Source organism: Diceros bicornis, chromosome 24 (assembly GCF_020826845.1).
Source record: "Diceros bicornis minor isolate mBicDic1 chromosome 24, mDicBic1.mat.cur, whole genome shotgun sequence".
Taxonomy (NCBI): Eukaryota; Metazoa; Chordata; class Mammalia; order Perissodactyla; family Rhinocerotidae; genus Diceros; species Diceros bicornis.
Window position 1 is genome coordinate 14,052,388 of NC_080763.1, and position 25,947 is coordinate 14,078,334.

General features: G+C 45.1%; 1 protein-coding gene across 5 annotated transcripts; it reads right to left on the reverse strand.

Annotated features, from left to right (window-relative positions):
* Positions 1-360: 360 nt before the first annotated feature.
* On the reverse strand, positions 361-24,211 carry MAX (MYC associated factor X). Of its 5 annotated transcripts, XM_058567132.1 has the most exons (6): positions 23,974-24,211; positions 23,224-23,250; positions 15,647-15,754; positions 8,440-8,553; positions 3,119-3,242; positions 361-1,864 (listed from the first exon to the last, which is right to left on the reverse strand). In XM_058567132.1, the coding sequence occupies exons 1-6, from the start codon at positions 24,007-24,009 to the stop codon at positions 1,677-1,679; spliced, it is 597 nt and encodes a 198-aa protein (XP_058423115.1). In that variant the 5' UTR covers positions 24,010-24,211; the 3' UTR covers positions 361-1,676. The 5 variants fall into 5 exon arrangements, with proteins under 5 accessions (XP_058423115.1, XP_058423116.1, XP_058423117.1 ...); XM_058567133.1 differs by lacking the exon at positions 23,224-23,250 and having other exon boundaries at positions 23,974-24,209; XM_058567134.1 differs by lacking the exon at positions 8,440-8,553 and having other exon boundaries at positions 23,974-24,202.
* Positions 24,212-25,947: the final 1,736 nt, after the last annotated feature.

Below are 25,947 nucleotides of genomic sequence, written 5' to 3' on the forward strand. Positions count from 1 at the left end.
GAAACCCACAACCACACCCACAGCTCTGGGCTACCAATTCCCCAAGGGTCATTTATTTAGCAGGAACTGGATTCTAGAAATGTTGCCCCAGAGAACTTCATCCCTGTTAGAACTTTAAAAGCTTCTATCCAATAAGTAAAGTCACTGCCACCGCTTTATCCATCCCCTGCCCTGCCTAGGCTGAGCTGAGCCCGTAGAACAAAAGAGGAACAGCTCTGGCTTATGGTCGCTCCTGGTTCTCCAAGCCCACATAAGCAACCTCTGCTCCTGTCTCGGGCTTCCACACAGGCCCAGTGGCCTCCAGAGGGCTCTCCCCCAAGCATTTGGCCTGTGTAAGAACAAGAAGACACCACCACCAAGAAGGATAAAATAAGTTTTTATTTATAGTCTTATAGTAAAGGGGGAAGCCTTAACTTGCAAGACAATTCTTCAGCAGTATGTACAACATACTTTTTATTTCCATGGAATGGAATCAAACACGGACTGAGACTACAGAGTATACACTAGAAATCAGCAAATGCCGGGAACGGAGTAGGAAAAAGACAAAGAAATGAGGCCTAAACATACAAAACCCTTCACTGGGATCTGCTGACTGCAGCCAGCACCAGGGCTGGATCACACAATGGGGACACAGTCGGTAAGGGAGCGGGGCGGGCGGGGAAGGGGCCGCACGGGGGTGCGGGTTTAGTACCAGGTAAATCGCTCTTGGTATTTACATACAAAATCAGTTGGCTCTATTTCTTAGAAATACACACGGAAAGAAAGGAAGATTTGATCATTACTTGATGAATCTGTCGCTTTGCAATACCGACATCATCAGAAATAGGGACAATTCACTCAGATTCAAATTTCAGTAGCAGGAAATAAATATCAAAACATCATCACTGGCCCTCGATACAAAACCTCTACCCGACCCGATCCTCCCTCCTTGTCCCACCCCACCACCCCTGGTGGCTACCACTTCAATGCTGCCGTCCCCCCACATCCCACTCGAGTGTCACGCGGCCTTCCCTAAGGCTGGCTGACAGAAGCAGGAGTGAAGCAGGCCAAAGACTCTGTGCTGCAAATCTGTCCCCACTGCCTTTTATACCACAAACTTCTTCACGGATCTGGTCTTTCAATAGGAGCAATAATTAGCTTTTTAGACTTAAAAAAAAAACATCCTTAAAAAGAAGGAAGGGTAATTCTGATCACTCCAAACTGGTCATCTTCTCAAAGTAGAGCAGTTCACAGATTCACAAAGTCTATGAGACAGAGGTGAGGGTGGCCCGGGAGGAGAGGCCTGGGAGGGGCAGGAGTCCTCCGGGCATGTGCCCGGCAGGGCTGGAAGAGCTGGTGGGCGGTCAGGACACCGTGTGCTCAGAGGTCCGGCCGGCCGTCTGTCCTCCAGAGAAAAAGCTGCCAAGTTGGGGTGTTTTGGTTTAAAAATTCCTGGTGGGGACAGGGAATTCCTGAAGGGAAATGTTAAAAAAAAAAAAAAAAAAAAATGTGGAAATGGGGAAGGAGAACGAGAGCTGTTGTCCAAGAGCTTCTACGTAAAAATAAGATAAAAAAAAAAGAGAGAGAGAAAAAAATAAAGTCTCTTAAATGGTTCTGAGGGTTCTAAGATGAACTGAAAGGAGGATGAGACGACGGAGGAGACAGACAGTTTTTATTGCTGGCCTGCCCCGCGGAGCTTAGCTGGCCTCCATCCGGACCTTCTTCCTGCTTTGGGGCTCTTCAGGCTCCGACTCCGAGCTGGAGTCCGAGCCCCCATCGAAGGCAGAGATGGTGCTGCCCTTGGCGTTGGTGTAGAGGCTGTTCTCTGAGGTGGAGTAGTTGGTCTGCAGTTGGGCACTCGACCTCGCCTTCTCCAGTGCACGGACTGCAAGGCAACCAAGCAAGCGGGTTACGGCCTTCTGAAGACTAGGGGAGTGACCGAGTCTCAGCTCAGAGTCCAGCCTGTTCTTCCGAAGGGCTTGCTGGCCCCCGGGGCTCAGGGGGGCTCAGAAGTAACTCCCTTCTGGTGGCTGTTCCACCCACATACTTTATTTCCCTCTTCCTTCCCCAGGCAGACCTGGGGGCCCAGTAGACATGGCCAGCCACTCTGCAATGCCACCCAACCCTAAAGAGAAGGCTTGTGATGTCACCGTCCTGCCATGGAAGCCCAGTGTAGAGACAGGAACATGAGCTCCCCGTGGGACCCAGCAGTGCAATGACAGAGGAGAAGGTGGCCCAGCAATGCCAGGCTCCACAAGGGTATGAAGGCCACACAACAGCACCAAAGAATGATATAAGATGTATCAGCCAAAGAAATGTTTTGGCTTAGCTCTCACGTACAAGATCCACTTGGAAAGACAAGCTGGACACTCGGAAGCAAGTCACCAATACACACAGAATACCTGGGCCTTCTGACACACAGCCCCTACATGCAGGCTACTCGGCCCAGTAACCAACCCGCTGCCGCCTCCCGCTGCCCATCCCTCGGTTCAGCTCATCTTGAGCCTGGAAGGTCAACCCATTCATTTTATTTTATTTTATTTTATTGGAGGTGTACTAGCCCAGGTGGTTACTTGCATTTCCTTTTACTTGCATCTTCCATGAGGGAGGAAGAGAAGTGAATTCCCCAGGAACAAAGAACTTGATCAGCTCTCGCTTTCCCCTGTGGTTGTAGGAAAAGGCGGGTGTGAGCATTGGAGAACAGCATGGGCCTGGCCCATAGGCTGCCCTGATTGGACTACCGTTGACAAGAGGAAGGGCTCACTGTCCCTGAACACCTGGAGTTTCTGGTACTTACACAGCACACTCCAATCCAAGGACCTCATAGCTCTTTTGAGACACCTGATGCCAGGTGTGACCCCTACCACAGGCAGAGCACCTGAGCCCCAAGAAGGGGAGAGATCAGGTCAGAAAAAAGCCTCCAGATGTCCAACCCCTAGACTCCACTGTTCCCTCACTGGCGGCACAAGTCCTTCCTCAGGATGGCTCTAACACTCAACTACTCAGGCCCAAAAGGCAGGGCACAGCTGCTTACGAGCACACACTCCGTAACTGGTTCTGACTCTGTAGGCCCAGGTGCGAAGCCCTGACCTGGCTGGAGCACAGCAGGGCCAGCTGCCCCACGAGCTCGGGTGCTCACCTTGCTGCTCCAGAAGAGCATTCTGCCGCTTGAGGTCATCAATATCTTGCTGGTGTGTGTGGTTTTTCCTTCGCATATACTGGATATACTCTGTGGCTTTGTCTAGGATTTGGGCCCGGGATGCCTGTTGCAATATGAGAAAAAGCAAAGGGGATAAAATAAAGACCTAGTCCAAGCAGTGAGGAAACCATGCCTTTCTGCAGCAGCAGCAAGGGGAATGGAAGCAGGAGGGTGAGGCGGGACGAGGCTGAGGAAACAGAGTAATTGCTATGGAGAGCCTTCTTTGTGCTGGTCAAGCCACCGAGGGCTTTACACAGCTTACTTCACCAGCACTCTCTGAGAGAGGAAGCTCCACTAGGAACCCGAGGCTGAGAGTTCCATGATTTATTCAAAATCACCAGCTAGACAGCAGTGGAGCCTGGATTCAAACTCGGGTCCGTCTGACTCCTGAACTTGAACTCCTCCCACCCCTTTTTGGTTCTTTAGGTTGCTTTCAAGTCTTCAGCCTGGCTATGTCTGAAAACATTAAAATACTATTTAACTGAGAGCTTAGGCCACTCACTCTCTGCTGGGACCTGACTACAGGGAGCTGGTCCAGAAAGATGAGAGTAAGATCTTGGTTGGAGCAGGCTCAGGAAGGGAGTGGGGACAAAGTTGTTCATCAAGGTCCCAAATTTCAGCCAAACCCGCCGACTGGTGTTAACTATTTCCAACAGAGCCATGCTGCTTTGTCACTATTTCAACCTTCCTGGCTGAAGAGACTTTCGTGAAAGCTGTCAGAGCTTGATGTCAACACAGGAAGGGCATGAGATTGGGTCATTTCAGGAAGCAACCACACCTCTACCGTGGGTAGCCTTGGCACTGCCCCGTCAGAGGAACAAAGTTAATAAATGGATGTCAGGTTACTCTGGAGGTCAAACTTGCCTCGAAGATTCCCTTCAGGCTGCAAACAAGGCCAGAATTACTCATGGCCAGGCAGCCAACCAGCCGAATTGGTAGAATGGTACAAAGCCAAGAGAAATGAAGCCCAAAGCAGGGTCGTCTAGTAGCTGAAGTGTGGCACTCATGTCACTGAGGCTCCTCAGCAATAGCAAAGCTTCTTACTCAGGGCAGGGCAGTACTCAACAATTCTGTATTACAACCCCAGAAGGTCCTAAACAACCAGAACACAGCAAGTGGAAAAAGACAAAGAAAAAGCCACACTCAGGCCAGCAAAACTAAATCCACTTGTACTAAATCCTGACAATCTCAATTTACAGACCTCAGGCTGGGCTGGGTATCAAAGAGGTTTGCAAGGCCTGGGTCCTCACAATTACTAGAATTTCCAGGCTTTCCTCTTATAGCACCCTTAAGGTAATTTCCTCAAAAGGAAATTGTTTGTATTCAACCATTTTTATCTGGTGTGAATTATGTGAAAGGTACCGAGCAGACACTGTGGGGAAACAAAATGTATTAGTCATGGCTTCTTTTGCCCAGAAGCTAACTTACTATCTAGTCGAGGAGATAAATATATCTATACACAGACAAATCACAGGGCAGTACTGACAAGTGTAACTTGAGTAGTACAGATTAGAAAGGCCACAGGAAAGATGGCTTCTGGCTGGGGCGATTACCTACTGTGTGGCAGGCAGTGGCCTTGGCTCTGCACATACAATACACACACACACACACACACACACACACACGCTGCCATCTGAAATAGTGAGCCCTGGGTTAGAGGGAGGTGAAATTCGTGGGAAAGGGTCCCTGTGGGCCGGGAGAATAGCAAAGGCAAGGCCATGAGGGTGGGGACAGAGCCAAGTGTATTTCTTTAGTTGAGTGAGTCAGCTTATAAAGGAAGAATGAGAGTACTTAGCAATGGGGGCTTGCAACTCTGGTTGCAAGGCCACTTCAGACACCATTTCCAATTCTGCCAGAGGGACTTATTAGGGTCTAATTATTAGGTGATAAAATGAAAAAAAAAAAAAAAAAAGGCACATAATTAGAAGGGACTAATTAGAATACCCTACCTCTCTGGACGCTAGAGATGGGATTAAAAATAAAGTACTGCAGAACAGGTGGCAGAGTGGTGAGGAAGAGTTTATGAATCCAGGAGGCAGGTGCATTCTAGGCTCTGTCATTAACAGGCTCTGTGACTGCAGACACAGTATTTCTCTCCATGGCTATTCCTTATCTGACTAGAAATTCTCAGACCCCACTCAGCCCTCCAAATTTTATGAACACCATCACTGATCTAATTGCTATGTACTTTACATCCCAGTTGTTCTTTAAATTTGCCTATTTTTTCAACTAACAGTTCCCAGAAAGCAACATTAGCTCTTATTTGACTACTCATTTGCATCTGAGACAAGGGAAAAAAAGAAAAATCTCTGAAAGGCAGCATTTGCAAATGTTTGGTGATAACGTTCAATGAATGACCAGACTGAGCAGCAGCCTGCGTGCTACCAGTTTCTCCTTCACATATTGACACATGAAACCACGAAGTGAAAGTGAGCAGTAAGCATAGCACAACATACCAAAGAGAGAAAAAGATCCTGTGAGTGATGGAAGTTTCCATTACAGGGCAGTTTTCAGATGAAAAAAAATTCATGGATACTTAGAACACGGAGTGCCTTGGGAACAAGAGGTCCCCAAAGGCTAGATTGCTATAAACCCAGCACGAGGCCCAGAGAACGCTAAGCACACCCCTCCTCCATCCGCCGCCAAAAGCAGAAGCATCCCAGGCAACTCTAGGGGCCCCTGACCCCTTAGCAAGTCCAAAAGAATGGTTCAATTAACTTTATTTTGCCCTTCCCAAGGTACTCAAAGAAGTAAAATCTAACAAGAAAATATTTAAAGTACAAAATACAGAATTCCCCAAAACTTACATGTGCATCTAGTCCAGGGGAGAAAAAGAAAAAGGGTAAAGCTAGAAAATGTTAGACTCATCTAAAATCCTCTCCTCCCAGCTTTCCAAACCATACCAGATCATGTGATCAGCCACAGGGTTAAGGTGTGGGCAGGTCCTTCCTTCCCTTGATGAGTTTATATTATGTGAACAGTAAACACGAAGCCAGCAAGAACCCTGGGCTTTATGGCATGGACCCTGGAACGGCCCTGGGCTTTCAGTTTCTGTTTTCTGAAATGTGCTCAGTTGACTGAGTCAGCAATCTTTGAGTGAGTGTGACTGAGCAGAGAGAACTTGGTAAGTCAATGTGTCCATAGACTGACTATTACCTTTGGGTACCCAGTAAGGACCTGAGTTAATTTTTTTTCCCTGCTAGTTTTTGCAATTAGAAGGCACTAATTCTGATTGTGACTTTTCAAGCAGAAAGACATCCCTTCAGTGGTTTGGACATAGCCCCGAGACAGGACAGACTGTGGCTGAGGGGACTGAAGAGGCACTGGGTGTCCTACAAAGCAGTGTGAATTGATGCGAGGTGGCTCCTCAGGCCTCCCTTTCACCTCTGGGAGCCATGCAAAAGAACACTGGACAGCCTTGCCAGATCTTGTTCCAAAGCCATGGTTGCACAGAGCAGAACAAATGATGATGACGAGAATCGCAGCAGCTAACACTGACTATTTACCAAATGCCAGGAATCCTCACACAACCTTCTGCTCTATTATTTCCCCTATTTTATAAATGAGGAAACTGAGGCACAGAGCTGTTACCTGCCTAATGCTAGATAACTAGTAGGCAGTGTAGTCAGGATTTGAACCCAGGCCTCCATGACACCCATATTTTGGGAACACAGAGGAGGCTGTGAACTAATAAAAAAGAGCAACAGAATTGCAGGGACAGTGCTGTCATGCAGGGCGAGTTTGAGCAGGAGGAGGAGGACTATGCAAGAGTCACCTGATCCGTCTACAAGGACATCAACGAAGCCCCTGGTGAGGGTGGTTTTCTTAGAGAAGTGAGAGGTTAGGCAAATCATCTCTGCACAGGTAATGGGTGCAGGAGTGAGCTGAAGCAAAGATGAAGACTAGTTTTTACAATTAGCAAGAAACGGAAAAACAAAAAAAATGGAGCTTGTAATAATAGCAGCACTGAAGGAAGACTGTTTTTCTTTTAAAAGACAGGTGAAAACTGAATAGGCTTCTAGCAGAGAAGCAAACAGAGAGGAAAGGCCTAAAGATGCAAGATGGCTTGAGAGAACTGAGTAACCTGGCCTGGGAGAGCGGAGATGCCAGGTCCCCACAGCACTGCTGGCTTCATTACCAAAGAAGGGTAAAACCAAAACGGACAGTGGAGAAGACCCGGTGTGGCAGCAGGCTCCCGCCCTCCTCCTGTTCATGCCGTCTGCATCCCTGCCCACAGCAGCACGGAGACACAGGAAAGGGTCAACCCAGCCTCCAGAGGCACCCACTTGAACAGAACTCAGCTTGGGAACACAGTGCACCCTCCTTATGTTATGGCAAGAATCGACTACATATTTCACGAAAGGCTTCAAACCTAAGAGCCTGATTCTAATTAATACCTTTTTAAGGCCCCAATGATTCTTAAAGTAGTTAACACTGATGCTCAGGATGACGTCCAAGGTTACTCAACCTCGTTTAAGGGAGTGGTTCTCAAAATTTTTCATATAAGGCAAGAGTTCACACACTTCTGGAGTGGTTAATTTTATTATGGTAACCTGGATCTGTGTAAAAATCCAAGTTGTTTTAGAGAGCAGAGGGAGAGGTAAGGAAGAGAACAGTAGTACTAGACTGCTACCATTAGGATCACCACTGCCCTTCCCTAGGGGCCTAACGCTGACTTGAGAAACAATTATCTTAGCTGCATTTATCACTTTTCATCCTCATTCTCAAAATCAGACCCCACCAGGCTGATGTTACAGCTGCCTTGTTCCCCCCAAGAACCAAAATGCCATATCCTGGGAAAGGAAAAAAGAACTACTGCCTGATTCACCAACCAACATCTGTTTTATTTTGTACTAGTCATTTTAAAGAAAATAAAACCATTATTTTCTGAAGCCTGCATATGCTTTCACACATATTAAGGTAAAGGGAAACTAGGGCAAAGCCAGTGTACATCTGCATCTGAATAAGCCATCTTCCGAAAACAAAAATTAAAAAATTTGCACAATAAATCTGGGTCTGCAGTAAACTAGTTCGTTCCAAAATGGAAGCCTCCTCAATGTCAACAAGGGAGGCTGGAAGGCTCTCGGGTGAGAGCCAGCACAGCCACGTGGCCAGGCCTCCTGCTGCCAGGCCGTCCTCAGCCTAAAGGACAGTCTTGTCGATTACTAGGGGAAGGCAGAGCCAGCGTGCCCTTTAAGGGGCTTAGTTAAAGCCAGGAGTCAGACATTTGTTTAAGGGTCAACACAAATCATGTTTCAAACCTTGTATTCTTTTTCCTTGTCCCCTTGGTAGTTTGAAATGAAGGTGTGACACTTCCCCATCAAACTCTGACCATGACGGACAGGAGCACACAGTTCCCCGAAGAGGAAATACAACTAGTAAATAAACACGTGGAAAAGGATTTACTCTCACAGGTAATGAACAAAATACAAAATTAACTACTACCTCTTGCCTACTAAATTAGTCACCCCCTCGGAAAACAAAGACTAGTCTTTAGAATTTGCTTGAAAAAGTAAGAAATGAAAGAAAGAAGACATGAAAACAATCCTGGAAAGCATTTTGGCAACACACAGCAAAAAAGACAGATGTTCTTACCCCTAGACCCAGCAATCCAACTTCTGCAATCTATTCTATGGAAACAGCCACATACACCAAGATGGTCATCTCTACATTATTCATAAAATTAAAAAACTGGAAGCAACTTAAATCGCCAACAGAAACAGAAACATGCCTAATGACTACATACGAACATGCTATCACTTAAGAAAAAAGCATGTTATGTGAAAACAGCAAGCTATAACATTTTACCCATGTAAAGCATGCATATGAAGAGACCAGAATGGAATACACAGATTGATAATACCATCATTTCCTTGTTTCTTAGACTCTAACAATAAACCCACAGATTTAATACCAGCAGCTTTTTGGGGGAGAAAAAAGGAAGCAAGTTTCTTTTGACATCCACCTTAAGGCACCCAATTTCAGTCATATTAAAATGCGGTGTGGGGTGGGGAAGAGTACTGTTTATCTTTGAACTGCACTGTCCAATACAATAGCTACTAGCAACAGGCAGCTAATAAGCCCTTGAAATGTGACTAGTCTGAACTGAGATGTGCTCGTAAGTAAAAAATACACATCAGATTGTTTTTTTGAGGAAGATTAGCCTTGAGCTAACATCCGTCGCCAATCATCCTCTTTTTGCTGAGGAAGATTGGCTCTGGGCTCACATCCATGCCCATCATCCTCTACTTTATATGGGACACCGCCACAGCATGGCTTGATATGTGGTGCGTAGGCCCGCGCCTGGGATCCGAACCTGCTAACTGGGCCATCGAAGCAGAGTGCACAAACTTAACTGCTACGCCACTGGGTCGGCCCCTCACATCGGATTTTTAAGATAGTGCAAGAAAATAACATAAAATATCTCATTAGTAATTTTTAATATATTGATTACATATTGAGGTCATCCTTATTTTTGCATATTAGGTTATATAAAATATATTACTAAAATTAATTTCACCTGTTATTTTACTTTATTACCTTGTCAACTAGAAAATTTAATCGTATTTAAATTATATTTAAAATGTATTTGTAGCCCACATTAAACTTCTATCAGGCAGTGCTTGTCTTAGAATCTTAGAATAAAGGAAAGGTTGTAGTTGTGTTAGAGGAAGAGGGGGCTGTTTTTCCTTCTTCCTATTTTTCTCAAGTTTTTGCAACTTTGCTAGAGTAGAGGAAAAAAAGAAAAAGAAATGCTAAAGGGAAGGCCTAGTAACCAATCCCTATCCCTCCAAATGTCAAGTGCAATAGCATCAGGCAGTCTCCTGCTCCCTCATCCTCTCCCCAGGAGTGAGCCTCCCCGACCGGGCACTGTGGAGACTCTCAGAAGGATGAACAAGGCTTCTGCCCTCAAAGAGCGCACCCTTTAGTTAGGTAATAAGATCGTCACAGGAAGAAGGCAGACACAGAAGAGGCCCCACAAAGGGCCACAGAGGTTAAAGGGAGAGTGATAGCACAGGGTTCTCAGGGTGGTGAAGTATTCGATATGGGTCTTGAAGGCAGGAGGTGGAGACTGGCAGGGGAGGCCCAGGCGGGGAGAAACACATGAAGGCACACAAGAGGGCACAGGCTGTGGAGCCCTTGTGAGTGGGTCTCTTCACTGTGAAACCCCGACAACACTTGGGAGGTGAGGCTGGAGTTGGACCTTGAGGAAAGGAAAGAACTCAGATAAACTGAGAATGACGTTCCTGGGGAAACAGAGGAAGGTGTACACCCCTCCACAATAAGGGAAGGAGGAGAAAAAGCAGGAGGGCAAGTTGGGTACCTTATTTAGAGAACACAGAATGCCAGCCCTTACCCTGATGAGCACTGAAAGGCCCTTGGAGGTTTTTGGCAGCACATAAATACAGTTTACAAAGAACTGGATAAATCAATACATTTACAGTTGCTGAGCCCAGAGCTTAAGGGAGACTTGGGTAACTACAGACAACAATTTAAGATGTAGAAAATTTAAGAAGAAAATAATTGCTCAAGTTGGAATCTGGCCAGGTAATAAGCTTAATGAGTAATGAGGTGAAATAGGTAGTGCTGTGGTTTACATTTCATTTAAAAGATAATCCCTCCAGCAGCCCAGACATGATGTAGAAGGAGTGCTGCTGAGTGAACCGCCTGCCTTAGAAGGCGTCCACCAAAATGAGCCTCTCCCAGTGTAATGTGACCAGGGTGGACAGGGGGCTGTCTTCCTTCAGTTAATAAACCTACTGTGTGCCAGGTACTGAAGGAAGAAATATGACCAAATTATGTTTTCCCTGCCTTCATGGTACTTATTATGGTGCGGTGCGGGGGATGGGCAGAGAGTCATCAAGTAACCACACCAATATATGTACAATTAAAACTGGGCTAAGTGCCCTGGTCACAGTGCCAAGTAGGTTTAACAGGGAGACTGACCTTCAGCCATAAGAAGTGTTACATTCCCTGCTATTCAATGTCAACATCTACCTGTTAAGGAAACCAGGCTTTAATGGAGATGAAATACAGTAGCTCAGTGTTTTAACCTCTGATTTGATGCTCCGCATGTTATCTTATTATTGTTAATTGTTAGGTGTAATCCTCTCTCCCAACAAGAGAGTAAGACCCTCAAGAGTAGACACCATCTATTATACCTTTTAAACCTCCACCACACTCACACGGGTCTTAATTAAACAGGTGAGCACAACCATGTCGGCTGTTGCTGTTTTCTTTAAAGGGCTGAGCAAGCGCGCTGTTTCCTCTGGCGCTCTGACCCCACAGCTACATCCTGGGAACCTAGCACGTGCCAGGGTCTGTGACAGGAGCTGACAGAGGCACTGCCCTCATGTTCTCCCCCAAAATGAAGGAATTCTAAACTTAATGCTGACTAGAAGAAACCCTGTTTTTATTTTCATTTTAGGTTATATTCTCTCTTTTTAACACAGCTCCATCCAGAAAGGAGAAATCCGAGCACAACTGCCTGAGAGAGCAATTAAGTCTGATAGACATTTAAGAAGAGACTTAGAAGATGAGAAATGTCTATAAACCACTGTATAGCTACAAATGGCAATGTTGAAACAGAACCTTCTAGCACTAAAGTCAACCATGCTAAGGAGACAGTGTGATTGGATATAATCCCTCTGGTTCAGGTGGTGGGGCCAACCTATGGGGGGAGGGCAGAATTATATCCCCATTAAGGCAAACTGATGGGCTGGCCACCAGGTCTTGCTCCCCACATAAACAGGGTGAGCTAATGCCAGCAAGCCACTGGGCAACACTCTCTAGTAGCCAACCTAGGATCCTTAAAGAATAGTTCTGTTCAAGAAAAGTAATGTCTTCCTATAAAAGATGGGGCCACAGTTGTTTCCTGCTCTTACTCCCTTACTCTGGTTGACGGGCTAACGGTTCTTTTTCCAACCCATCTCTCTTAGTGGGCTCCATGTCCAGCTAAAAAACTACAAGGGAAACAAAAGACTCCAACAACAGAGTTCAAGAGTCCACCTGCAAACACTGGGAACTACGGCAAAACCCAAATGGACTGCCAACTATAATGGTCTATTTCACAGAGCAGCTATGTGGCCTCAGAAAAATTCATAAACTTTAAATGATCCTCAACTCTGTGCACGTCAGTGTTACCTACATATGCCACCTTAGGGGAGAGTATTTTAGTAGTAGCCATGGTATGACATACTGCCAAGATTATTGGCTCTATCCAGGGGAAGCTCTCAATATAAAGACAACATATAAGTATTTAAGCAAGAGTTCTTTAAAATATCCTTTGATTGTCTACCCCTATGGTGTGGTAGAAAGACAGAACTTGGCAACTGGCAGTCCTGGGTCCTAGTCCCTGGCCAGCTGTAGACTGGGATCTTGATCTTGAGCCTGTCTCCTCTTCTCTGACATAGTAATGATGGTAGGAGTGGTAGCAACAGTAACTGTCCAATTACAGTACATAGTATAATACTCATCTCATAGAATTGCTGTGCAGATTTAATTTTACATTGCCATACAGATGTTAGTTATTACTGATTTTTTATTTAAGCAAAAGGTGACCATTCTTTATGTTTACTTTAGAACTAGAGGAAACAAAGGATAGATAGAGTTTGGGTCTCACATTTAAAGCTATTTTTTTAATACAAGTATCCCCCATTCTTGGTTAGGATCCAATTCAATCAGTATTAGTTTCTCTTTAAAAAACAAAAGGCTTAAGACACGTATGACAGATAATCCAAATACTGAGTGAGAAGTCACCTGGAACACAAAGATGCTCAAATCAAAGGAGACTGGAGACCTTTCCTTCAAGAATCTGATCTAACCCCTCAAAACTCACAGGGTAAAATTCATGATTATTTACATAATGTTACAACCTTAATTACTGCAATCCCAATCAAGAATTAGCCAATTTCCCTTGGTTCAAATACCACATTTTAAAAAATTGCAACATTGAGTGAGAACTCGGAAGTCTGAGAGACTGAAGTCTTCTGCTAGACTCCTGCAGCGCCTGTGAAACGGTGCTGGCAGACAAGGAGGACCCGGAGAGCATGGAATTTAGAGGGGAAGGGGTTAGGGTTCAACCAGAGCCAGCAGCCATTTCCTTTATTCCTGCTAAAATGAATTACTTGGATTCTAACACAGGACAGGACTCTGAAATCAGAAAGGCACCTGGTCAATTCCCACACTGGGGCTCTGTTGACTGGCTCTACGAAACCTGTTCATCCACCACTCCTCTCCCCCAGTCTCGCTACTTCTCTGACCTCATCTCCTGTCACTGTCCCTTCACTTATTCCACTCCGGCCACTCTGGCCTCTGTTCTCCTTGGCGGGCCCAGGAACGCTCCCCGGTTCCTGCCTCTGGGCTACTACACTCACCTTCCCTCTGCCTGGAATGCAGACACACATTCTTTCCTTCACTTCCTTCACATCTCTGCTCAAATGCTGCCTGCCAGGGAGTTTTCTTATTTGCCCTAATGAAAACTGCAGCCCTTCCTCCCCTGTTTAATTTTCTCCACAGCACTTCTCTGACATACTACACATATTTTTAATTATTAGTTTATTTTCTATCTTTTCCTCACCAGAATAAGAGCTTCTGCTTCTGTTTTGTTCACTGCTGTATTCCCAGTACCTAGAACAGTGCCTGGCATGTAGCAAATCCTCAATAAATATTTGTTGAATGGAGTGAGTGAATAAATGAATGGGTCACAATGAATGAGCAACTATTCAGTTTGTAAGGCTACCAAATTCAAACCGTCAACTTGCTTGAAGAGAGAGGACGACAGGATTTAGGGTGATGTGATTTTAAGGGCTTACAGGAGAAAGTTACAGCAATGTAAAATAGGCAGGATAAGGTAAAAGGTATAGCTGAGCTCCTATGACCCACCTCTCCCAAAGTGTTCTCAAACTTAGGAATGCCTAAGAATCCTCTGACTGCTTGTTATAAATACATATCCCCAGGCCTGCCTCCAGAAAGGGGGATTCAGTCGTGATTCTGATGTGGGTGGTCCACAGACCACCTCTGGGAAACAACGCCTCAGCGCCACTCCCGGAGAGGCGACTTAGGAGAAGGTGGCTCCTGTCATTCAGTTCACCACTGTAACGGAGATCAGGGCACAGGAATAAGCACTGACTGTCAACAGTTCAGACAAGCACAAGAGATAATCCTTTGCACGTGTGTACTTTGGCTAAAAGGGTGAGTCTCTCTCCCCATCGTAAAGATTTCCTGTGGTACTCAGACAGTGTTGTGTCTAGGAATGTTGTTATTCTAGGTAAGTATCTTGATCCAAGGCCATTAAACCAAGTCCACACTAAGTAGGCTTAACTCATGGCAAATTCTGGTTTTGCAATACTAGGTATTTACATGGCCTATTTTGTTTTTTTCGTAAAGGTCAGACCTACCCCATGCTTCAGTGACACAGAAAGCCACACCTCAGATAAGGTATAAAGTACATGACTTACCAGAGCAGCAGTATAAACAAAAAGAAACCATAATGGTTCCACATTTGATTCTGGATAACCAAACCAACACAGGACCCTCATCACAAAGCTGAATCAGGAGAGCTATTCAAAGCACAGCTGAGAGCAATCCTTTTTCTTAAAATGGCTGCTGCTTTAAACACTGGATCATTGAACCAAAAAAAGAGGTCCTCTTCCATGCCACTTATACCACTGAACTGCTGCAGGAAGCAACCAGCTACATTCTGTGTCAAGGATGGAACTAACTGTGCAAACAGATGTTTTCTCCAAATTCCAAGGAGTGACCCTAACCCATAGGCTTTTTACTCAAAGCTACCAACTCGGTTTTTCGAATGTAGAAACAGCTGGTGCCTACCTCTCCAGGGAAAACATTAGTTTTTGGAAGGCCACCAGTAGGGCAGGGAAGAAGGGAGCACAGCAGTTATTTTTTCCTTCCATTTCATAGGAACATGTCTCTTTACTGACATCTTTTGTCTCAGAGTTTAAAATGCTCTTTACGAGCTTCTGAAATAACAGCCATTGGGACCAGGAGATCATTGGTGTCCAGGCCGGTTCACATACGTTCCTGGGAAGTTTCTTTTAAAGTAAGTACTAACTTTGAACCAAATGAAAGAAATTCTCATGGAGGTCTAGGGAATCACTGACCTCAAGAATCCTTAGTGTTTTCCCAAAATACCATGGGCTTCTCTCTATACTATAATGTACAGTTCTAATAATTTCTGAATGAGTAATTTATTACAAATAATACTAATTTTAAAAGATAATTCCTACTGATGTCTTACAAGCAGCTCCATTCCACCTGACACTGTTTGCTAAGGATAAACTAGAGCAGGTAAGGTGTGTGAGGCTCCCCCAAAGAATCAAAGATTAAGGAAACCATGTCACCTGAACAGCCCTGACTCCAGTTCCTTCCAGATGGGTAAGTGCCCTGCTAAGACCCATAGCAAGTTCCAAGTTGGTGGTGGCCATTCAGCTTTCTTAATCAACTCACCTTCTCTCCCTGGAGGGAGGGGACCGAGTCCCGCAGACTGTGAAAGCTGTCTTTGATGTGGTCCCTGCGTTTTCGTTCCAGTGCATTATGATGAGCCCGTTTGTCAGCCTAGAAAAACGGGAGAAAGAGCACATCAGCAATGCCACTCCTTCTGCTTGGAACAGGTGGGTGGGGTACAGCCTGGAAGTATATGCTGTCAGCGCTGTCCCTGGCGATTGCACGGGGAAGGATTTGTCGAGGTGGGCAGTTAGGAGTCTCCAAAGTTAGGCTCTGCTAAAGGGGGAGAAAGGGGTGAGCAAGGCTTGCGACAGGAACATCCAAAGTAGCTCGATGCATCCAGCTCATGCATAAGTAAAATAAAAGTTATTCATGGGGACAAAGTGTGACTGTCCTGCAACATTAGTCTTCCCCTGCAACTTCCTCATGTGACAGAACAACTGCCAGTCCTTGGTTGCGAGGTGACCAGGGTTTTCCCTGAGGCCCTTCCTAAGACGTGATCACCCCCACTGTAAGAGATCCCCCACAGTGGCTGCCCAGGGAAGGAGTCAGGTCACTGGTGCAGTGCTTCTTTCCATGTGAAACCCATCACCATGAGTCTGTTCTGGTCCCTAGCTTGCTATAAGGTACCAGTTTAAGACCTTCTCATCAAATCATACAAGAGAAACCAGAATCTCTAGAAAACCGAGAGGCATGAATCCGAGATCATAACAGCTGACACTGACACCAACTACATTCTGAGTTCCTGTTTTTTAAGGCGGATCCAAGGTGCTATTCTGCCAAGGCCTTCCCCTCACACAGGCTGTGCCAGAAAGGCAGTTCTTAAGATGGCAATCTTCTAACACTCACATGCTCTGAATAAATTTCCTTGGGGCCCTGTGGCAGGTCACATTTATTTGGCAGTATCTAAATACCCACGGACCAAAAAGTCTTTATCCTGCCCTGCTCAGAGTCACAAAGAACAATCAGCTGGAGAGGGACGAAGACTGCCAACAAATAAGGAATGGCAAAATACCCTAGCTTCAGGCAGAAAGAGAGCTGCAGCAGGTCCCCGTTAAAGGGGCACTCCCTCCAAATGGAACACAGATGCGTACTCAACCTACAGCAAGAACACCACCACATCTACACTTTGGGAATTATGAAAAATAATATACTCTGAGAATTTACCCCAAATACACAAGGTTGCACTGAGCTAACCTAAAGACCAAGTCTCTATATGGGAAGTTCAGGTAGCTTTAATCCACCTGGACAGAGCACCAGGAATTTTAAAAATAAATAACTTGGCTTAGCATAAGAATGCCTGAAATGAATCCTCGCACTAGATGAGATGTACAGACAAAAATCTATAACAGGAGTAGCGGGGTGAAAGGACCTGAAATTCTGTTATCTAATCCCAAGTCTGAGTTATTACAGAGGAAGAGGAGGCTGGGAGGAGCTGTGATAATTTTAGTCACTTCCTGGTCTCTCAAGCACAACACCTTACCTACAGCTCTGCTAAATCGGATACATGGTTCCCATCATGGCCATGGTTCCCCATAGCACACATTCATTCTCAGGGCACACGCCTGGAGCACTTTTAAAGCTCTCTGAATCTTGTTAACTCTGAATTCACTGTAAAATGAGTGTTTGCTGAACTCTAGTGATATGTGGAATTTATGGGGAAACTGAAGGAATGATCAAGTTTAGAACACCAGATAACCTGAGGCTAGAGGTAGGTTTGCTGTGTCATACAACATTAGAGCAAGAAAACAGCAGAGGCCTTCCAACAGCAGGATGAGATAGCTTGAAGGAATTAAACATATTTAAGGACCTAGTCCTTTTCTAGCTTACTGTTCCCTCTAGTCATATACACAGGTAAGTTGGGCTGGGTTCTAACCTGGATTACATCTAAACAGCTTAGAAGGCTGAGATGGCATTTGGCATCTATCTGCCTCTCCTGTGTTTGCTACACACTCCCTAAAATGGTTTATTTACATGGAAATTAATCATCCAGCTTTGGTCTCCAGCAGCAGCCCAAGATACTCCTGTCTACTAAATCACCCTGATTCCTGGCCCTCCTCCCAGCTTAAGAGCTGTGCACAGAAGCAGTGACACCAGAGTTACCCACAATCCCTCTTGTTGATACAAATAAAATTCTAATTGTCTGTTTTCTTTCTGGGAGAGCCCTGCAAATCTCAAACAACTAGAATCAAGTTGGACTTGGTTTCACTCGGGCCTGCTCTAGAGGGGTGGAGCTAAGGATAATCTAACACCAAAACCATCCCCACAATGCACTACCCCCTTCCCATTCACTGAGCCCTGAAAGGACTCAAATGGACAAGTCTTTCGGTTAGAAGACTGCAAGTGAACTTGGCTGTGGACCATCAGCAGAAATCTTGGCTTCTCATCTGGGGAGCCAGCCAAGTTTGAGAAGTTGGCTCAACAAGGAAAGGCAGCAGCCCACTGCCTGGTAGAAAGCCTGGCTGGGGACTGTTGTTCTCAAAGTAGCGGATGGAATTTCTGTGGTGTTTCCAGGCCCAATTTAACTAGCAGAAGAGTGCAATCTTAAACCAATCCATGCTGCCGTATCCATCCCCAAGGTGCCACACTTAACCAGAGTCAATTTTAAAGCACTCAGAGACAATGGCAACGATGTATTTTTCTCCTCCCTAAGCCTCATTTGAAAGAGAAAGTTAAAAATACGCAGAACATGCCTAATTCCAGGCAACTCTGAACTAAACAATACCTCTAGTGGCTTGAAAGAGCGTATGAAAAACCTTTACACAACGCTGAGAATTCTGTTTGGGAAACACTTCCAAACCACAGATCCACCCAGCCCGAGAACACTGCTGCTCCCTGCACACCCCTTCATCCAAATGGAGGGCCAGGGGCCAGGCTTATCATTGCTTTGTTAACTGTCTTCACTTGCTGGCAACCCTTTTTGAAAGGGCTAAGATTTCAGAGTTGAGAACGAAAAACTGGGTGAAGACTCCCAGTGTAAGGCATCTGAGATCCTCCCACAAACTCAAAACTAGCGGGGAAAAAAACACAAGGGAAAGGACCAAACAATTGTGTGTCTTGAACAAATAAAGATCAACTCAGATGAGCCAGCTTTCTCTCGCCTATACTGAGAAAGATGTTTGATAACAAAAACAGTGGTACCGAACAAATTCTAGGAGACAACAGAGGTATTCTTGGGCTGTAAAACAGGCCCCCAGATACCTCCCCCTATACATCCTATATGAGGAGTGGCTGGATGCTGCTGCTCTTCAAGTACACTGAATATACTGTTTCTGCCAGAAAATCCTTCTTCCAGGGCATCCCAGGCTAACAGAAATACTAAAGGGCTGTGCGATCCTGAAGAGTGGCCCACAGATGCTCAACAGGAACTCCAGCACCAAATCGCTTCCAGCTTTGACATCTCTGCCAAGATTTTTATTCAGCCTCTCAGTTTTATTTCCACCAAACTTTCCATACTGGCAGCCAGAAGAAAAATCTTCACCTACAATTTGCCCATCTCTGACACTAACAAGCATGTGTATCTTAAGTGTTGTTAAATGTTGAAAGCAAACACGATTTCGTTAGCCAAGAAGCTGCTAAACTAGCAGGAGCTCATTCAAGCTAAGGAGATCTGTTCAAAATTGAGGAGAACTTCTTTCAATTATTTCCTTCCAACTTATTGCAGAGAATGCATCTTCATTCAAGGCATTACATCAGGCAGCAGCCTTATTTCCTGCAAGCTCTAGGTAGGCAAACAGCATGGGGAAACAAATGCTCCATTATTCAAGGATGCACAAGGGTCTCCAAAACAATGCCATTTCTTGCAGGCTACCTGATACCTAACCCCATCTATAAGGGGAATCTTCTCAATTCCAGTAAAGAAAATCTTCAGCATATAGGGAATTAGAGTTGCCTACTACACATTTACCGCCTTTAAGAAATTTAAAGGTTGCACTTTAGAGAGAAGATAGTGTTGCTTATGATGATTAATAAGCTATTCTTATTAAACACTAACACTGGAAATACACAGCCTCAAAATTCTCATCAGAAAAGATCTATTTATCACTTCTGATAGATGAGAAGCGAACAGAATAATAAAACTGAATTTCTAAGCAACCCGAAAACTGCAACATGAAATAACGGACAGCTAGGAAGAGAAACTCACTAAGGTCTTGATAGGAAGATATAAATCTCAACTTCCCAACACCTCTCCTGCTTGAAGCCAACTGCCTGGTATACATCTCTAACATCTAACAAATGTATGTGCTTTTGAGGGTTTTTTTTTTTAATCAATTTGATGCCTAAAAGAACTTCAGAACATCATTATCTAAATATGCCATCACACTATAGCCATTTAAGAGAGTAAGAATGCCTTGGTCAGTAAGAATGCCAGGAAATTTTAATTAAAAACCAAGTTAGATTCCTTGATCAATTATTTCACCACTACTGGCATTTTGAAAAAAGACTTTTAAATGTAAGAACACCCTTTACTGTAACAAACAGGCATATTTAGGAACCAAACCTGGCATCTCTGCATTACTGTCAATACTTCAAGCAGACAAAGTATACTCATCATGCAGCACTTCTGCCACACAACTAATTCCAGGTAAAACAGAGAGTAGTCTGAGTAAATTCCAACCTCAAAAGCAACCAAGCTCATTCCCTTCTGAATACACTGCAATTCCTAAAGAAGCAAAGAGCTCTGAGAAGTTAAAAATATTTCATACCAGAAAGGTCCAGAAGTGGACTTGCACAAATCTGTTTTTAAACCCTCTAACAAGTATACTGTAACTGCAACACATTCAGCTGACATGAAGGATAAGAAGCTGAAAAAGGCCTTGGGTTTTCTGACCAAGACACTAACCCTTCACTTCTTGTATACTTTCATTCTTTTCAAAAGGAATTTCCCAAACAGAAATAAAACAAAAGGATCACTTCGCATGAAATATACCTGTCCCAGAAAATTATCTTTAAAATGCAATCTTTTCCCTCCAAAACATAATAAAAATAAGATAACTTGGTGGAATTCTGAGATGTACTGAATTTAGTAATAAAAACATTGTTTGGGGTTACTTCCTTTAACAAAGCTTATTGGTTCCTGGAGAAGCTGTTTTCCGTTTGCACTGAGGCAACAGAAAAAAATATTTGTCAAATCAGTTTCACTTTCTGTTATAGTTAGCCTCACTCCCTAACTCTGTTCTTGTTAAGTATCCTACATTTCTCATGTAGTAAGGCCATACCTATTGTAGTGACATTATAAAATATGAATGAGTGTTTCTTTTTATATTAGGACCCACAGAACCTTTTCCAAATAACTGTTTAAAAGTTTTTCCATAGTCCTAAATATTTGGTTGTTCACAGTCCACATCTTTTTCTGAACTAAGGCAAAGCTTAAGAATAGTACCCCCCCAAATTTTAAAAAATATATTTATTATCTGTACTAAACGTCAGGAAGTAAACAGATATATTTACAGAGGAAAAAAAAAAAGAAATCCTTTTTATTCTACATGTTCACGATAATTGTTTGATATACTATAAAATTTTTCTATAACACATTTGGGCTTCTCTCCATGCTGCTGTGATCATCTTGTGCCAGATAATATTTACAAGTCTCAGCAAGTAGACGTCAAATTAAAAACAAAGGATCAAACCCACTCTCTTTGCCCATCCCCAAAATCAAAGGGAAAAATCCTAGGCACCTTAACACCAAACTAAAAATATCTATACAAAACAATGAGATTAGCATCCTAGGAGAGTGTGAACATTTTAATAATTTAATAAAGCAATTTACATCAACACCCATGCAGATGGCTATTTTGAGAAGCAGAAAGCTTTCAAGTACCGTAAACCAAAATTTCACAAAGAAAACTTTTCTCTCACTGGAAAGCCAAGGTAATTCCAATTCAAATGATTCTGCAACAGAAGTCTAACCAATCCCTATCCTCCAACCCTGATCAAGCCCTGGGGCAGATTTTATAACTAGAAACTTGGAGGAAAAAAATGTTTTAAATAGACTGAGTCCCAAACGTGAAACTCTATGTTCACATTATTAAGGATAATAGTAACTGAAAAAAAGGAATTGAATTTTCAAATACATGTCTAAACTAAATATAAGTATCTGATGATATTTCAAGGAGAAATAAAACAAAATATTTTTAGTGACTACTACCCAGGGGTAATTTTTAAGACCCCTGGAACAAATGGATCCTTGGATTTTATGGAAACATCAGCTCTCAATAAATAACATCTTTCTTAATGCCTCTCTGCTTGGACAACCTGCAGAATCTTTGCTTGCTCTAATGAAGAGCAGGTACAAGTAAGAGGGCTTGTTTTTACCCTGTGGTAATTAAATTCTTAGACTAGAGGTATCAATGTGGCATCCTGCAAATTCTAACAGGCCCCTAAGCAACCTGATTATCCCACACATCATTTAAAAAATCAAAAATATAACATAAAAATCTGGATTTCTAATCTTTCTTTAAAAACAGGAAGATCTGGCAACACTGAGCCCTCACTCCCACATAACAACAACCCCTTGGAGTTCAGTGGTTGACTTTTTAGAAAAGGCATGTGCTCTCCAGTACCCTAGTCCTCACCTCTGCCCTCTACTTGATTCCTGACTATCTCGCTGCCTGGGCCCCCGACAGGCACTGGAATTTTTGACCCCCATTCTATATACTTCATACTGTTCCCATCTGTCAAATATCAGACACTCTGATATACTTATTTCTCTTCCTCTCTCTGATTCTGATTTTGCGTCTATTCTTTTTTTCTTTCTCTAATCTATTCACGGAACACCCACAGTACTGTCGCCGACTCCAAAGACATGAGATTAGTGTCTATCTAAATCCATAGAACCATCTACTGAGAACATTAATACTAAAACCCTGAGAAATGACTGATAACACTGTATGGTCTCAACCATCACCTTTTAGCAAACTTATCTCCGCAATGCCACTTTCCTTCAACAATTCTTCTATTTTCTTTATACTTCTTCAACTCAAATATAGTCAGACCACAATAAGCTGTATGCAACACTTTCATACTCAACCTCTGGCTCCTCTACATTGCCAGTTTCTGTATTAGAACACCACCATGTTGTGCTAGATTCTATAGGTCTACAGCAGTCACATGATTTTTAGTTCAAGATAATTATTGCATGTGGCTTCAGCTTCTATGCAGATATACACAACTATGCAGATATAGTTTAGAACCTACTTGTTCCAAAGTAAATCTTCTGACCACTTTGCCCTGAAATACAATACTACAATTTACTTTAATTTTATTTCTCATTTCCTACGTATATAGTGACAGCTAGATCCCCCATCGGAAAACTACCGAACGATTCATTTCTTTGCATACAGCTCCTCTCCCTCACCTCCAGTCACCGGAACTTATCACCTGAGAATCTAGAATTATGAGATTTGCAAACCCGCTCCCCCCACCTAGAACCCCAAAACAAGGCCCCACCTCACCTCAGCGGTTAACAGGAGAGTTTACTACAATATTAAAAGTAATAGAACGATCTCTTTTTCTCTCTGACCCCAAAAAGGACTAGAACTGAACGGAAATGAAAATGAAATGGAGAGTAGGAGACGTACCGCAGATTGAAACCTCGGTTGCTCTTCCTGGAATAAGAGAGAAAAAAAATAGAAAATATAGAAGTTATTTTTACACTTCACATTGAATAATAAGAAAGAAAATGCCGGCGGCGAAGGAAGCGGCGGGTGGGGAGTCAGCCCGGCCCCCCCTCCTTCCCTCCCCACCCCACGCCCCCATCCCCCCAGCGGGATCCGGTAGCAGGGCAGGGGGGTCCCGAGCGCCGCCCCTCCTTCCGGGATCCGACCCGGGCCGGAGGGAGTCCAGAGCAACGTCTTCTACCCTCGGACCCAGCTCCGGGCATCTGGGCATTCCCAACCCGTCTCCGCCCTCCCTCAGCCCCCAGAATCCGCGGGTCACGGGAGGAGGGGATCGCGGACTGAGGGAGCAGGTCCTGAGCGCCGTCCCTTTCCCCAACATCCGGACAATGGGATCTCGGGCGCACCCCGTCCCTGTCCCCCGGATCTTGGGCGGGATAGGGTGGGAGCGGGAGGCCGCAGCACCCTCCTCCACGGGGGGAACTGGGGGTCCCAGAGGCCGCGTGTCCCCTCCCCACCTCCAGTCCCAGAAGGCCGCTGCGGCCAGGAGCCCGGAGAGGAGCGAGCCGGGAGCGCGACTGAGACGGTCCCGGTGCGGGGAAGGGGAAGGAGGCGGCGGCTGCCCAACCCCCTCCTGCCGTCGCCCGGGTGAGAGCCCCGGCCGCTGTCCCCGCCTGACAACCCGCACGGGAAGGAAGAAGCCCCAGGACTCACGTCGCTCTCCACCTCGATGTCATCGTTATCGCTCATTTCCTACGGCCCAGGGAGCGGCCACTGCAGCGACGGCGGGGAAGGGGGGGTGGAGGGGAGGGGGAAGTCACCGACAACAACAAGCCGAGTCCCCCCACACACACACTCACTCACTCACTCGCTCTCGCACTCACTCACTCACTCACACACACACACAACACGGGCGAGAACCACCTCCTCACTGCAGCACCGGATCAACGGCGGCACGCACGCCCGGTCGGCCCCCTCCACGTGACCGGGCTCGTCACGCTGGGGCTGCCGAGACTTGTAGTTCTTGTCCTTTTGACTGACGGCCCAGCTAACGCCAGAAAAACTACAAATCCCATAAGGAACTGCGGCCAGTCGACGCCAGCAGGGCTTGTTGACGGAGCCCAGAGCGCCTGCGTGTCCCGTGGAGGGGGATGGGGTGCGGAGAGAGAAGCGGCGCGGTGCCTGCTGGGAGTTGTAGTCCTCAGACCGCGAGTTGTCAGGAGGCTTTCCTCCCGAGGCAGCAGAGGAGGCTGCTGGGAAGACAGGACACGTGGAGCGAGCTGGGGCTCCTGGAGCCGGGCACTGTTTGAGCGCTGTGGGCCGGGCCCAGGGGACAGGGTGGAGGCTCTGGAGGAATAGCCGGCTGCCTAAATAACGTTGCCTCTCTTTGCTGCGACTGGTTTTACTTTGTCTTCTTGATGCCTGAGTCTCTGTATTGCGCCTTGGGGCGTAACCCGCCAGCGGGGGCATCCCGCTGTGGAGGTCAGTGGCGCGGCTCTGGATGCCCCCTGGGACCCTTGGGATCTAGCTGTAGGGAGGTGTCAATGTATTAAGTGGTGTTACAGGACAGCCAGGATGACCGCCTCGCTGAGGGACCGCTGCCAGCCACGACAATCTTGTATTCATTCATCGGGAGGGACCATCCTTGCTGCTCACGTGACGCTCGTAAATTCACAGACCTCCAACCCTTAACAATGGTTTACGTGGAAGTAAAAGCCTCTTCTGAGTTTGTGGTAGCCCAGGCAGTTTAGGGAGTGCCCCAGTTCGGAGTATCATAATTAAGAATTGCAAAAAATATCGAAGTGGGATACTTGTGCAGCTTCCGATTCAGTTAAAATCATATTTAAATACTGTGGCATGAGGGTTGATCATATCCATTCCACCAATATTTATTGAACACCTAACATGTGCCAGCTTGGGGACGCCATAATGTATAAGACTGAAACAGTCCCTGCCTTCATGCGCTCGCAGCTGTGTAAACAAAAATGAGACTGCCCTGCCACCGTGTTAAGAATGTACAAGTCCCACACACACAAAAAAACAATCACAAGACACTTTCAGACCTGACATAAACAAAGTAGCTGAACTAATCTTTTACATTTGGTCTCCAAAATGAATGAAATCTTGAGCTTTTCTTGTAAATTACTGATTCCCTAATGAAAACCATTTTGTCCCTGACTTCTGGATACAGAAATTTGGGGATATGTCACGACCTTTGTGACATATCTCCCCATGTGAGCATATCATCCGTGGTGAAGAGACAAATGTAAACATAGTAATCTTTCCTTTACATTTTTTCCATTAAATATCAGTTGTATTTTTTATCCACTCTTTGAAATCTGAAATCTACATGTCTTTGCAAGTAAACTTATCTTTTCTAAATGCTTTTGTCTCCTAGGCTTCTTTCACACTGAGTCAGGCAGACAGGTATAAGCAGACCATTATGTTATAAGAGCTGATGTACTCTATGGGAGACGGGGAAGGTAGCTCTTGGGTGAGTTAATTAGCTGGATGTTAGAAGTTAGGGCTAACACGAGTACAACAAACAATTATTGGGGGCCAGTTGTGTGCAAATCACTGTAGGGCAACCCTGGCTACAAGTTAAAATCACTCCAGGGCTTTTAAAAATTCTAATGCCCAGGCTGCACCCCAAACCAATTAAGTCAGAACCTCTGGGGTGAGAACCAG

Coding starts and splice junctions, on each gene's coding strand:
- MAX (XM_058567132.1), bottom strand. CDS start 24,009: ATGAGCGATAACGATGACATCGAGGTGGAGAGCGAC. Junction 15,755..23,223: donor AACCGAGGTTTCAATCTGCG/GTACGTCTCCTA, acceptor CCGTTTTTCTAG/GCTGACAAACGGGCTCATCA. Junction 1,865..3,118: donor TGCTCTTCTGGAGCAGCAAG/GTGAGCACCCGA, acceptor GTTGCCTTGCAG/TCCGTGCACTGGAGAAGGCG.